Source organism: Cervus elaphus, chromosome 18 (genome assembly GCF_910594005.1).
Source record: "Cervus elaphus chromosome 18, mCerEla1.1, whole genome shotgun sequence".
NCBI classification, from domain to species: Eukaryota; Metazoa; Chordata; class Mammalia; order Artiodactyla; family Cervidae; genus Cervus; species Cervus elaphus.
This window is the reverse complement of record NC_057832.1, coordinates 109,290,456-109,305,709: the sequence shown is the minus strand read 5'-3', so window position 1 is coordinate 109,305,709 and position 15,254 is coordinate 109,290,456. Positions and strand designations below refer to the sequence as shown.

General features: G+C 40.4%; 1 protein-coding gene and 1 pseudogene across 4 annotated transcripts in view; one reads left to right on the top strand and one right to left on the bottom strand.

Moving 5' to 3' along the window:
- PARP12 (poly(ADP-ribose) polymerase family member 12) overlaps positions 1-15,254 on the top strand; it is a 41,668-nt gene that overhangs the window by 14,031 nt on the left and 12,383 nt on the right. For all 4 annotated transcript variants that reach the window (XM_043871601.1, XM_043871600.1, XM_043871603.1 and 1 more), the window contains exons 5-7: positions 1,456-1,579; positions 11,480-11,675; positions 13,136-13,277. In XM_043871601.1, the coding sequence (XP_043727536.1) occupies positions 1,456-1,579; positions 11,480-11,675; positions 13,136-13,277 (462 nt within the window). The remainder of the gene's footprint in view (positions 1-1,455; positions 1,580-11,479; positions 11,676-13,135; positions 13,278-15,254) is intronic.
- On the bottom strand, positions 8,488-10,678 carry LOC122674650 (annotated as a pseudogene).

The window sequence follows — 15,254 nt, the reverse complement described above, 5'->3', positions numbered from 1 at the left end:
AACCCATTAGCAGTCACTGCCCCTTCTCCCCTCCCCCAGGCTCCTGGTAACTACATCTTTACATTATGTCTCTATGGGTTTGCCTGGATAGTTCATATAAATGGAATCATACAGTGTATGGTCTTTTGTGACTGTTTTGCCCATTTTTTATTGCGTTTGATCTCATTATTGATTTGTAATAGTTTTCAATATTCTTTATTCACATCTTTGTCTATCAAATTAGCCAGACTTCATTGTTATTACTTTGGAAGATGAATTAAGAATGTACAAAAGACAGTAAAAAATGTCTTCCTCACACCCCTTTTTCCCAGCACCAAGATTCCCTCCAGAAACAGTCCTTATTACTAGTTCCTTGAATATCCTTCCGTAAAGATTTTATTCAAGCAGAAGTGTATACCTAGTCTCTTTTTGCACAAGGTCACTATGCACACTATTTTGTACCTTTTTTCAAATAATACAGATGTTTGATTTTTTTGGACTATATTTTCATTTCAAAATTCAAAGCAAATCTTTCCTCATACCTTTTTGCCCAGCCACCTAGTCTTCCCTCTCCCATTCCCACATGTGTATTTAGTGAGAATATATCTAATCCTGTCTTTTCTATTTTTTCACCCAAATAGAGGCATTCCACACCTGTGTATCTTTCTACCTAATACTATAGATCCCGCAGGTATCAGAGTGTGGAGATTGCCACTGCACTTCTTTGCTGTCTCCCTTTCCTCTCACAACATTCCTCCATCAGGATGTACCAGAACCTCTGCAGGTAGGGGGGGGTGTGAGCAGCGTTCCAGGTGAGCTGCTGGCATTGGCCAAGGCACAGCAGGCAGGACGTACTAGGAGGACAGACCCAGGGAGCACAGGGAAGGCGGTGGGAGCAGTTGGCTGGCAACCACAGACCTAGGCCAAGTGTATAATACATTCCAGGAGTGGGGTGTGTTGAGAAGGGGCAAGCATGTTGGTAGCCACAAAGATCAAGGCAGACTGGAACCGCACTGCTGACCCACCTGTGGTAGGACCTGTTTGGCTTGGGATGATTCTAGTAGAGATGAACCTGCCTCCATTTCTGGTGTGGTCGCTCCCCATCCAGATGTCACATATATGGCAATAATGCATGGACAGACTGCCCCCTGCAGGGATGGAAGCTTTGACCATCTCATGATCAGCTGCTTTACTCTCATGAGATGTAATTCATGCATAATGTAACCTACCAACACACAGTTTAAAAAAATAAGTTTGATGTGTTTAATGTCCTGTTAAAAGGGAGACATAAAAGGGAAGTGTGTATAATAAAATTCAGTATCTAAATGCTCAGGTATGACTTCATTAAAAAAGGTTCCCTCACAGATTTCTAAAATGTTGCCAGGTCAGCAGGCAGCACCAAACCCATTGGGAACCACAGGGCTGGACCATGCTATGTGCTGCCAATGTGCTTACTTCTTTATATTTTTATTTCAGATAAGTGCAGTAGAGTTCATTTCCACTTGCCATATCGATGGCAAGTCTTAGATGGAGGCAAGTGGAAGGATTTGCACAAAATGGAGCTTATTGAAGAGGCATATAGCAATCCTGCAAGAGACGGGTATGAAATATGTCACCTGTGTCTGTTTGTGCCTGGGCTTTTGTGTGCAGTATAAGAAGTTCAGACACAGTGGGGTTTAGTTTTGATGGGCTTCAGACACAGACACGCACATACGTGGAGTAAGTAGGCTACCTGGTATACAAGCAGAGGCTCTGGGCTCGAAATTGAGGGCTGATAGTCATGCTGGTGGTTGATACCTCTGTTCCCTCATCTTCCTCTTTTTTCAAGGAGGAGCTATGGGGAGAGGAGTGAGGGAGGGGTACCAAGTAAGTTCTGAATTATTTGATGCTAGGATTGATCATGTAAATATATCCTCATTGATTAGTCCAGAAAAGCAAGAAGTAGTCATTTGTGAAATTTTAGCCTTTGCCTGTAAAGTCATGCAGCTGAACTACTGTTTATCATTCAGTCTTTTTTATTTTTCTATGTATGTCCTAGAATTTTCACTTAGAGTAAATCGGGAAGTGTTGAGTAACTTTATTTTCAAATGCTTACCGTATCTTGGACTCCTTGGAACATATGTTGCCAAGAAGAGAATTTGAGCCCGTTTTTTGAGTGGGTAAAATAAATTTGTGCTTAGGGTGCAGTTATGTGCAACTTGATGCTGGTAAAGTATGTGAAACAAATTATCCCCTTTTTGGAAGATTAAGTGGCTCATGTAGCCAGCCCTTATCTAAGTCTCCCCTTCTCTTCCTCTCCTTTTCTGAGGCTTTTTAAGTTAAAATGGATACTTGGTGATATGCACAGATACTAAGCATATAGGTCAGTGAATTTTGAGGAAGGCATAACTTGTGCAGCCAGTGCCCTGATCCAGCTGTAGACCATTTTCATCACCCAGAAGCCCCCCTTCCAGCCCTCTTCCAGTCAGTGTCCACGCCACAAACCACTGCTGTTCCAACGTCTGCCAGCACAGATAGTCTTGCCTGTCCTTGAACCTGGTCTGAAGGGAGCTGCTCTGGACTGTTCCCATGTGTTTATGTGTTCACATGTACTCCAGCTTCTGTGGGATAGGTGTTGGGAGTCAGCCTGCTGGGAACCAGGCTGGTCCCTCCTCAGCTCTGTTGGGAGGTGCCAGTTTGTTTTCCACAGTGACTGTACTGCTTCCCACCCCCATTAGCGGTCTGTAACAACGTGGCTCTCACATTTGGTGCAGTCTGATATCTGCGCTTTTCTAGTCTTCAGTGTAAAATGAGGTCTCTGTTTGCATATCCTTGAGTCCTTGTGAGGAAAGGTGTCTCCTCTCATGTTCAGTGCCCACTTGTGCTTTATCTGCTGTGAAATGTCTGTGTTTGTAGTTGGCCTGTTTTGTTGAGGGGAAAGGTTGTGCTTTTCCTTAGTTTTGGAATTCTTCAAGTGTCTGGGTATTAAGTATATGTTGAAAATAAATGAACTCCTCCTGTCAGCTTATGGTATCTGTTAATGAAGAAAAGTATTTTTCCATCCTCCTCTTTGTGGTTTTATACTGTTTTTTTCTTTTCCTTTTTTTTGGAGGGTTTCTACTTTTTGTGTCATAAGAAATTCTTCCTTATCCTGAGACCATCAAAAAATTGTCCTGCATTTTCTTTAAAAATTCTTAACATTTTAAGGACTGCATTAACCTCTCCTTGCCTGTGATGGAGTATGTGTCCAGTTTCATTCTTATGCAGATGAATTTCCAAAGACCACTTTAAAAAATATATTCAATTAAAAATTTAGAGTTTGGGATTGCCATGTACACACTGCTATATTTCAAATAGATAACAAGGACCTACTGTAGAGCAGAGGGAACTCTGCTCAGTATTCTGCAATAATCTAAATGGGAGAAGAATTTGACAAACAATAGATAAATGTGTGTGTGTGTGTGTATATATATATGTATGTATAACTGAATCACATTGCTCTGCACCTGAAACTAAGATGACATCGTTAACCAACGACACTCCAAAATGAAAAATTTTAAAGCAAATAAAGCATTAAAAAATAAATAAAAGGTTAAGATTAAAAACATAAAAAATTCAAAAAGTAAATCTCAATGAGGCAGGGACTTCCCTGGCAGTCCAAAGGTTAGAACTTCACCTTCCAGTGCAAGAAGTACAAGTTCAATCTGGTCAGGGAACTAAGATCCCACATGCCTTGTGGCCAGAAAACCAAAACATAAAACAGAAGCAATATTGTAACAAATTTAATAAAGACTTTAAAAACAGTCCATGTGAAAAAAAACACCAAAATAACCAAACTGAGAAAAGTGAGCCAAAATATATTTGGGACATATATATATATAGAGAGAGAGGGGGGTGGGGTGGGAGGGGGAGAAAGAAGTATTTCAGGTGATTTTTTAAAAAATACATTTGTAATTCAACCCTGTATCTTATGGACAAAAGAACAACACCTCCTGCCAAATGTTAAACTCTACTCAGCAAAAGAAAAAATTGTAATGAAACAGATAAAAAATTTACCTACCATCTTAACCATTTTTAAGTGTAAGGTTCAGTGACATTAAATACATTCATGTTGTTCAGCTGTCTTACATTGTTCATTTCCAGAAGTCAGTCGATTTTTAAACCCACCCAAACTGACTCAGATTTGACAAAATGCTAATACATTTTATAGGTTAATTTCAGACTTAGATGCCAAGTACTGCTTTTGTGAGTAAGCCATCTCTTTTGCACCTGCTTTCAATGCTGTCTGTGTCAGGCATTGAGTTAGCAAATGCACGCCCCTTCTTTTTCTGGCCCCTTCTGCTTCATTGGTCTGTGTGTCTCTTGTCTGTATCACACTGTCTCATGTAGAAGAGCCTTACAGTAAGTTTAGGCATGTGGTAAGGCAGTTTCCCACCTTGTTTTCCTTCAGATTGTCTTGCCTCTTGGTCTTTTTCTCCTCTTCAGAAATTTAAAAATCTGCCTGTTGGTTTTCACAGAAATTTCTGTTGTGATTTTTTTAACTTGAAATTGCATTGTCTATTACCAGTTTGGGGAGAACTGACATCATAATATAGCAACTCATTTAAATGTTCTTTAATACCTTTTTTTTCCTTGTGATAAGAATTTTTTAGGATTCATTCTGTTAGCAACATGCCAATATTGCTATACAGCATCATAAACTATAGTTAATCATACTGTGCCTTGCATCCCTAGCTAAGTTTTTTTATTTTCTCCCTGCTGATGTGTAGAAAGGCAGTTGACTTTTCTACCTTATCTCCTGCAACTTTACTGAAATATCTTAACTACTGATAATTCATTTGAATTATCTATATAATTCTTGATATAGTTGATACATGTTTAGAAATTAATATCTGTGAATAGCACTCTTAAGCTTTTCCTTTTTAATTCTTAAAAATTTTATTTCTTTTGATTGCCTTATTATACCTTATTATATCCTATACCATGCTGAACAGAAGTGATAATAACTTTTTTTCCTAATTTTAAAAGGAGTAATTTAAAAATGTTTTCCCTTAAGCATATGTGAATGTTTGCAACCTTTAGCATTGCTAATCAATTCTGATTTATGCCTAATAGGCCAGGAGTTTTTCTTTAATTGTGTATGGAAATTAAATTTTATTGAGTGCTATTTCTGCATTAAGAGCCTATGTTTTGTTCTGTTTTGCTTGTTAATGCAGTGATTTACGTTAATTTTCTAATGTTAAGTCCATTTCACTCCCAGGCCTAAGTCATGCCTGTGCATATGTAGACACACATGTACATACACACACACACACACAATGGTGAATTTGGATTGCCACTATTTGGTTTAAGATTTTTGAATTTATGTTTGAATAAGATTGGTCTATAATTGTTTCATGTTGTCTTTGCCTGTTTTTTAAAATTGAAGTACAGTTGATGTACAATATTTTATGTTACAGATGTATGGTATAATGATGCCTGGTTTTTATCTCATGAAATTACTGGCCTCATAAAAATGAGATTGGGATGGATATTTTTTCTATTCTCAAAAGGTCATGTGAAATTAGAGTTATTTTTTCCTGAATGATTATGCATCTAAAAGTTTCTAGTCTTGATGTTTAATTCTTGGGAAGATTTTAAACTATTATAACCCAATTTCTTATAATTATTATAGGATCAGTCAGGTTTTCAGTTTTCCCTTGAGTCAGTTGGTAAGTTGATATTTTTTCTAGGAGTTTGGTCATTTTGTTTATTTTAAACTTACTGTCATAAAGTTACTTGTAACATCCCTGTTAGTGTCTATGCCATCTTTAATTTTGTCCCCATTTATACTTTTAATCTTGTTTTCTTCCCTCCCTTTTTTCTTCATCAGTCTTGCAGAGATTTATTACTCATATTTTTCTTTTTTGGAGGAACAGACTTTTGTCCGTTTTTGACCCCATAGATTAGATGACCTATGGTTTATTTCTAAGTATATTTTAAAATTAATTTTTAAATTAAAAGTCAAATGAATTGCATTGTGGTCAGGCTGTATAGTAACAGATTCTTTGAATTTTGTTGTGAAAGTGAAAGTTGCTCAGTCGCTTCTGACTCTTTGTGACCACATAGAATTCTCCAGGCCAGAATAGCCTTTCCCTTCCTCAGGGGATCTTTCCAACTCAGAGATTGAACCCAGGTCTCCTGCATTGCTGGCGGATTCTTTACCAGCTGAGCCACAAGGGAAACCGAAGAATACTGGAGTAGGTAGCCTATCCCTTCTCCAGGGGATCTTCCTGACCCAGGAATCGAACCCGGGTCTTCTGCACTGCAGGGGGATTCTTTACTAACTGAGCTATCAGGGAGGCTAGTACATCGTTAATTTTGGTAAAAGTTCTGTGTATACAAAGTGTTTTGTATGTGGTGTTAGATGAAGGGTGTTAATTGTGTGGCTCTAATCTTTTGTATCTTTATTGATTTCTTTGTCTGCTTCTTGTATCAGTTAGCCAGAAAGGTATGTTAACAATTGACTATGAATTTGTTGGTTTCTCCTTGTAATCCCATCAATTTTTAGTTTATATTTTAAAAACTATTATGAAGTATATAGAAGTTAAAAATTCTATCTTCCCAGTAAATTGAACCTGATAGTAATATAAAACGAATGCTTTTTATTAGTATTTCTAGTAATGCTTTTTGTGCCTTACATCTTGTTTCATTTGATATTAATATAACTATGCCTGCTTTCTTTTAGCCACGCTTCACTATTTTACTTTCAAGCTCTTTTGTTTCTATTTTAGATATAGTTCCTGTAAATGTCACAAAACTGGATATTTTTTCAGTTTGACAATCTTTGTCTTTTAGTCTTTTTTTTATAGTGGTTTATTCATTTGTTGGGATTGCCTATTTACACATTGTGATTACATTTGAATTTATTTCTACTGTCTGTTTTTGCTATTTGACCTGCTTTTTCTGTTTTTCTTTTCTCTTTTTGGTCTTCTCTTAGATGTTTCCTCATTTGATTTTTTTCCCCCCTTATCTATTAATTTGAAAGTTATATAGTGACTTTCTGTTCTTTTAGTGGTTACTCTGGAATACAGACCCTTTAACTTAATAAACTTTAGCTTAACAACTTAAGCTAATCAATACATTCTTTCATTCTCTTGAACAGTAAGAGAGTCTTGAACACTTGAATTCTGACTAGTTCCGTTCAAACTCATTTACCACAGTGTGAATTTGGGCACATTACTTAGTCTTCATGTGCCCCAGTTTTTCCTTATGTCAAGTATATAAAAATAATAGTTCTACATTAAAGGATTAATTATTTTGAGAATTAAAAGGATTAATGTGTAAAATGCTCAGAATAGTGCCAGGCATATAAAATGTGCTGTATAAAATTGCATACATTTCCTTGTGGATCATTTTCTTTCAACTTCATCTTTTAGAAGTTGGTTTAGTGAGAGTCTAGTGACAGATGTGTTTTTTGTTTGTCTGAAAGTGTTTATTTCATCTTCATTCTTGAAAAATAGGTTTATCTCAATTCTTCAAAGATTATTCCATTGTTTTCTGGCTTCCATTGCTTCTATTTAGAAGTTAGTTATCAGTATAAATACATTGTTTGGCTTGGGGCTGGGATGCTGCCATAACAGATGACCACAAACTTGGTGTCTTAGGAGCAAGAATTTATTCTTATGTTTCTGGAGGCTAGAATTCCAAAGTCAAGGTGTCAGCAGGGCTATGCGCTGTCTGTAGATGCCAGGGGAAGATCCTTCTTGCCTCTTCCTAGCTCCTGGTGGTTGGTGGCAATCCTTCATGTTCCTTGGCGTTCCTTGGTTTATAGCTGCGTTACTCTAATCTCTTTATTTGTTGTCTCATGGCTTTCTCTTATGTGTTTTTGTGTCTAAATTTGTCTTTTTATGAGGACACCAAGTCATTGGATTAGGGCTCACCCTAATTGAGTATGACCTCATCTTAATTATATCTGAGAAGACCTTATTTCCTAGTGAGATCACATTTCAGCTGCCACGAGTGAGGATACAGTTCAACACATTACAGTAGGTAATCTGTTTTTTTCTCTCTGACTAAACATACAGTCAACCTCTGGTGCTACAGTTTCACTAAGATCTGTCTATGTGTGGATTTATTTTTATTTAGTCTATAATTCATTTTTCTTGAGTGGGAGGTTTTATGTTTAATCAGTTCTGAAAATTCCTCAAAAATACTGCTTTTCTGGACTTCTAATTAGACATGTATTAGGATCTTCTTACTCTATTTTTTATGTCTTTTGACTTCTCTCTCACGTCATCCTTTGTGCTATATGCAGGGGAATTTCTTCACCTGGTTTCCTAGTTCATCAGTTCAGCCTTGTCTGAGATGCAGTGTGTCCTGTCTACTGTGATTTTAAAATTATAATTATTTACTTCTAAAGATTCTGGTTTTTTCTTCATATTTTATCTGCTTAATTCTTATAGTTTCTTAATCTGTACTCATATTTTTGATACTCAATATTAACTTTAAAAAACACTTTATTCATATTGTATATTTATATCCAACAACTTTTTTTTTTTACATTAAAAAATTTTTTATTTGTGTTAAAAAATGTTTGTACACCAGTATTTAAAATCACTGTAACAAAAAGGAAATGGCACTCCAAACTGCACTTCAAAGACCAGAGGACATCTTGGACTAGCTTGCTTTTTACTCTAGAGTTCACTGTCATCCCACCCAGCTTCCTCCTTCACCAACAGTTTTTTTTCCCCCTCCCAGTCAGACAGGCAGATGAGAGAGTCAGGCCATGGCCTACACATTGTTAGAGTAGTTCTCCTTTCTCTTATGTGAAAAAGGTTGGCAGTCATTTAATTGATCCAACCTTTTACATCTTACAAAGCTAAACATCTAAAAGTAAAATAAGAAGGCAGTGCTTGTGGAATGTACAGTGCATACTGGCAGCGCATGCTTCATTAGGATTCGCCTGCTTGCTTCTCCTGTTCAATAGTTTCTTTTGAAGGCAGTGGATTTTTCTCTTGCATTTCTGTTTTCTTCAATTTCAATTTATCGAACTTTTCAATCTCAGTCATTTCGGTTTTGTCAGACAGTTACAGAGGGAGCAGAGAGAGCTGCAAAGGAGAGGAATCCAGTCTGCGATGGCCAATGAGTGCTCCAACAACTCTTAATATTTGTTGTCTTTAGCAGACTGTTTTTGCTGGATTTTGCTGATGGTGTCTTGTTTCTGGTTTATTTGATTATAAGCTCATGTTTGCTGAAACTTTATCTGTAGAAATTTTTAAAAGTTTAAACCTTTTATTATGTATTGGGGTGTAGCTGACTAACAATATTGTTGTAGTTTCAGGTGAATAGCAAAGGGACTCAGCCACACACACACACACACACACACACGTATCCATTCTCCCCCAACCATACACACACACACACACACACACACACACACACACACACACACACACGTACGTATCCATTCACACACACACACACACACACACACACACACACACACGTACGTATCCATTCTCCCCCAACCATACACACACACACACACACGTATCCATTCTCCCCCAACCATACACACACACACACATATCCATTCTCCCCCAACCATACACACACACACACACACACACGTATCCATTCTCCCCCAAACCCACCTCCCATCCAAACTGGCACATAACATTGAGAAGAGTTCCATGTGCTATGCAGTAGGTCCTTGTTGGTTATCCATTTTAAACATAGCGATGTCCATGACCTTCCCAAAGTCCCTAACTGTCCCTTTCCTCCAGAAACCATAAATTCAGTTTCTAAGTCTGTGAGTCTTTTTCTGTTCTTTAAGGTCATTTGCGTCATTTCTTTTAAGATACCACATATAAGGGATGTCATACGATGTTTCTCCTTCTGTCTGACTGACTTCACTCAGTATGATGCTCTGGGTCCATCCACCCAGACAGTATGGGCCCATCCACCCAGAATAATGCCATATTACAAATGGCATTATTTCTTTTTAATGGCTGAGTAATATTCATATATATCTTTCTATATATGCACCATATCTTCTTTATCCATTCCTCTGTCGATGGACATTTAGGTTGCTTCCATGTCTTGGCTATTATAAACAGTGATGCAATGAATATTGGGGTTCATGTATCCTTTTGGATCATGTTTTTCTCCAGATATATGCCCAGGAGTGGGATTGCAGGATCATATAGTAGCTCTATTTTTAGTTTTTTAAGGAACCTCCATACTGTTCTCCATAGTGGCTATACCAATCTAAATTCCCACCAGCAGTGTAGGAGAGTTCCCTTCTTTTTATACCCTCTTCAGCATTATAGAAATTCTTTTGAGGCCTGAGTTGAAGGTGAATGCCTTCCAGAGAGGATTTGTGTTTGCTTCTATGGGAACTGCCACTGTGGGTCTCTAAATTTAATTCTCACAAAAGAAGTGTGAATCAACTTAACTTCCTTGAGGCGTGATCAGTTTGTGAGTTCTCAGTGGAAGTTTTCTTCCTTTCCTTCTAAAGCCAACTCTGACATAGGCAAATTTCCTTGCTGACTTCCTTTGCAAAGCAGATTTCTTTCCCAGCTCCCTTCACTAAGGATGTGAAGTCTCTTAGAATCATGATTTTATGCTGAAATGTCTCTTTGGAGATTTAACCCTTGACCATATTCAGATCCTACATTTGTTTCCTGTGTCCTCATTGCCACTAAAAATAGGGCTGTTTGTCATTACTCACTGACATTGCCTTTGAACTGGCTTTAGTTCTCATTCACCTCACTGGTTCCAGACCTTCCCTTTGCTCTTGGGGCAGTACAGCATTTGGAAAGTGAGTAGATCCTGGCAGCTCAGAGTGCAGGCTGTTCTGCCAAACTGCCTAACTTAAACCCCAGCTCTGCCATCTATTAGCTGTTTAACTTTGAACAGGTTTCTGAACCTCCCTGGGTTTCTATTTTCACATTTGTGAAAATGGGGCTAAGTCACAGATTTGGTACAATGAAGACCTTAATCCCTTAAAATGTATAAAGTACTTAGTAGGGGGACTGGCCCAGCCCACATGCATTCAGTGTATATTAACTGTTTTTGGCTTCTAAGGATTTTTGTTTCTTGTCAGCTCAGTAATGTATTTTTTAAAAAGCTGTTTTACCTAGCATTTTTGTGTAGTGAAAGGAATATCATGATAACAGGTTCCCATAGTGTGTGTGTGTGTTTGTGCGCTTAGTTGCTCAGTTGTGTCTGACTCTCCCATGGACGGTAGCCTGCCAGCCTCCTCTGTCCATGGCATTTCCCAGGCAATAATACTGGAGTGGGTTGCCATTTTCTCCTCCAGGGGCTCTTTTCCATAGTATTGTGATTTTATTATTTTCACACAGCAAAATGGATCTTAAAGCAAGTCCCCTCCCACCCTGACACATTGTTTTAAATGTGCAGGTCCCACGTATGTTCACATCTTTCAGCCGAGTGACTCGGGGACCACAGGGAGGCTGAGGGGCCCATGTTGATGTGGCTGGTGGACTTTCAGCTTACGTCTTATGTTCTTTTGCAGGGTCACGTGCACCGAGACATCCAGTAGCTTTCTCATTGGTTTTCTGAACTTTGACACCATGAAGTTTGGTGCCACCCGGGCTCGCCGTCTCTCCACGGCCTCCTCGGTCACCAAACCTCCACACTTCATCCTCACCACCAACTGGGTTTGGTACTGGACTGATGAGTTCGGCTCTTGGCAGGAATATGGAAGACAAGTAAGTGTCATGGAAAGAGGGTGAGTGTTTCTTCCTGTGGGTCCATGATGGAGGAGCCTTTCCAAACATGGGCACAAGGACTGCTCCAGGGAGCCCTTGACAGAGCCAAAGATCCCCACGTCCCCTTATGACTCACTTGCTTTGGGGGAATTATGGCAGAACTGGATAATTTAGAGTTCATTTGTATGAGGTCACATCTTGGAACAATTAGCTATCTGTTAGTTCATGAGGACTGAGTAACTTTGGTTGTAGTGATATCATAGTTTGTTAAATGGGGGTAGAAAAATGTCTCTCTTACTGTTGAGCAGGTAACTCCAGAGTGAGTGCCTGGGTGTGCAGGAGTGTTTGTGTAGCTGTGGAATAAAGCTTAAGGCTTTTCAAAACTGGCTTTCTGCTTTATCTATAGTAGTCACTTTACAAAAGGTTTACAAGTATATGAAATTAACTTGTTTCAGCTATTGATTTGGTATCTGGGTCAAGTAACTGCTGCTGTCAACTATTCGGAGATGTTCATAGATGAATCAGGTTTAGAGGGAGCTCCCCCCCTGCCCCGGTTACCTGTAGAGATACATGTGTAGGGAGGTCACCATTTCTATAGTGACAGCTTCTCCCAAATGACAGTTGGGATATGTGGTCTAATAGACATTTGTATTTTTCTGGGTTGTGAGAGGCTATATTAAAGCTTTAGTTTCATGCTCTTGACTGCATTTGGAATGTCTCTCTCTCTGGGAACTCTGTAATGTGAGCTTCGTGGGAGCTTTTGCCACTGATGTGCCCCCGGGCTGAGGACAGTGTTTGCACATAGCAGGTCCTCAGGAGAAAGACGTTGGCCATTTGAAACACAGAGGTATTGCCACTCTATACCCGCTGGCCAGGTGGACGTGGGCACTCTCAGCAGATGACTTGTTCCCTCCTCCTTCCCTCTTCTTTCAGTGCCAGCCTTCCTGTATCATTGCTCCATCCGTCTTCTGCCCCACCTGTCTCCCCCTGAGCATCCTGGGATTTCCTCCGTCTTCCCTGGGTTTGTTCAGGGAGGCTCTCTAGTGTGGCTCTGGGTTTGGTCAGGAGTGGGAGGGGAGAGGCCGAAACAATGGACAGAAGAGGCTGTGGTGCTCAGGCCCTCAGTGAAATAGCGTTTGCGAGGTCACTTGCACTTGAAGGGTTGTGTTATCTGTTACAAGTAATTGAATATCCTCTCTTCCATTGCTCCCGTCACAGTTATCCAGGTTAATTGGGCCCATGTGGGCTGTCTTCCATTTTTCTGAGCAGCTTACAGCAGGTAGTCCTGTTGGCTCTTATTCTGTGCCTCTCTCTACGACCATAGCCCCTCCCAGCTCCTCTCGTGTGCTTCCCCCAGGACATGGACACCCACTGTGGGCTCGTCTGCAGGGTGTGTGGATGGCCCCCAACGTCTTATCTTCTTGCCTTCACCATGTATCTATCTGGCTTTCCCTTCATAGGGCATGGATCACCCTGTGACCAGCATCACCAGCAGTGACTTGGAGAAGGCCTACCTGGCGTACTGTGCCCCGGGGTCTAACCCCCAGGCAGCCACCCTGAGGTTCCAAGCAGGAAAGCACACATATGAGTTAGACTTCAAAGGTACTTCCTGGGGTTCCCTGGTGGCCTAGTGATTAGGATTCTGGGTTTTCACTGCTTTGCCTGTATTCAGTCCCTGGTCAGGAAACTGAGATCCCACAAGCTGTGTGGCATAGCCAGGGTGAGGTTGGGGGAAGGTATTTCCTGATCCACTGCACTCACCCAGTAGGGCCTGATCATCTGCTGGCTCTGCCTTTTCCATCTTAACCCTGGAGAAACTGTACACACATTGAGGGCCAGGAAAGAGAAGGATGCAGTGGTCCCTGATCTGAAGTGCTGTGGATCTAGAAGGGAGGATAGACCTGTCAACCGATGAGCCAGCCAGCAGGATGCAGGGGGAGCTGCCTGGGGTAGATAGCAGGCGATGGGAACCCCGAGTGTGGAGGGACAGTGGCATCAGCCTGTGGGCAGTGGTGGTGTAGGCAGCACTGAGGCAGGGTCCTGTAGGCCGTGGGCAAGTACGTCCCTGTGTCCGAGGATTAACTTTAGTGACTGACACGCGTCACAGTGGTTCTGCTCTGCAGCTCCGCCTCCTGCTTCCAGCTGCAGAGTCCATGTCAGCTTTTCTGTAGGTGCCTTCAGCACTGGTGTTTGGCTGGAAACACATGGTAGACACACACATCAGCTAAAAATTGCTGTGAAGCAGATTAACAGGTGCTCTGCTTGTGGTAGCCTGAGTCTGGGCCTTAATGGCTTGTTCTGCTTGCCTTGACAGACAGAAGCAGACCAAACACCCTTTGGTCAGGTCTTCCAGTGACTTATTTGTGAGGTGTGGTGTTTTTTTTCCTTTAGTTTCAGTTTCTTGTGGCTTCTTTCAAGCCATTTTCACATGGATTTATCAGTTCATCCATGTTCAATTCAGTTTTGCCTTTAAATTCACATTTTAATCTCTGAATCCTTCTGAATTTTCAGCATTTTTTTTTTTAAGGAAATTAAGTGGACCTCCTTTTAAGCACTTTTAAACAGCACTTTAAGCACTGTTTATTGTTTACTTTTGTGGACCATCTGTTTGGAGGGCAGCAAACTGTCTTTGGTGAATTATCCTAAGTCCACTCTATCTGCCTATTTTTATCCAGTTAGTTTTGCTTGTGGTTTCATAGTACTTGTAATTTTGCTTAAGGTAGAATCGCTGCCCCCTCGATGTGCCTGTGCACAGAGCCTAAAAGTTTCTTCAGCTCTACAATGAGAACTGCTTCCAGCTTTCAGTATTTGCTGGGAAACATCAATCATGTGTGAGGTGGTTTTACAATCCACAGTCTGATAAACACAAGTGCACTCAAGGGGATCGTGAGAAATCTATGGAATAATAAGTTGGGACTGGCTTGAAGATCAAGTCAATACAACTAGCACCCATCTGACTGCTGCTGACCACAGTTTGAAATATTTCTTTAAAGTATCTGAACACTATCAAAACAAATCAACCAGAAATGTCAGATGCAGCCTGTCAACACAGGCAGCTCCCCCAGGGGACAGAATAGTCAAGATGAGGGTGGGGAAGAACACACACTGAGTTTACTGCAAACTCAAGAAAAGCATATTTCCTACAGACTGCCCCAAGCGCACTTGGTGGGCAAAACTCTTTGGTCTGTGTGTTGGTAGATGACAGTAGCCACAGAAGTTTGAGGTGACTTAGCTTCTCCCTCCATAACCTCACTACTCGGCAGAGTGAAAACAAGTCTCAGACAGCAGTCTGCCACTCAAGTTTATTTACTAAACATTTATTAGGAAGCAAGTTTGTTTCAAAAACACACACAGCAGGCCAAATGACTCGTTCTGTAGCATCAGGGAAGACTTGACTCTGTCCTTTCAAGGACTCCTGTCACAGAACAGTCACTGAAGGCAAATGCCACCACTCCAAAGGCAGAATTCTGATGTCTGTTAGCTGGTATCGGTTGGCAGAATCCCCATGGTCAGGGCTTGTTTAGGACTTCACCTAGTGTATCCTCTTTAATGGTAAATTAGGGAGATGGCCTCATGCTT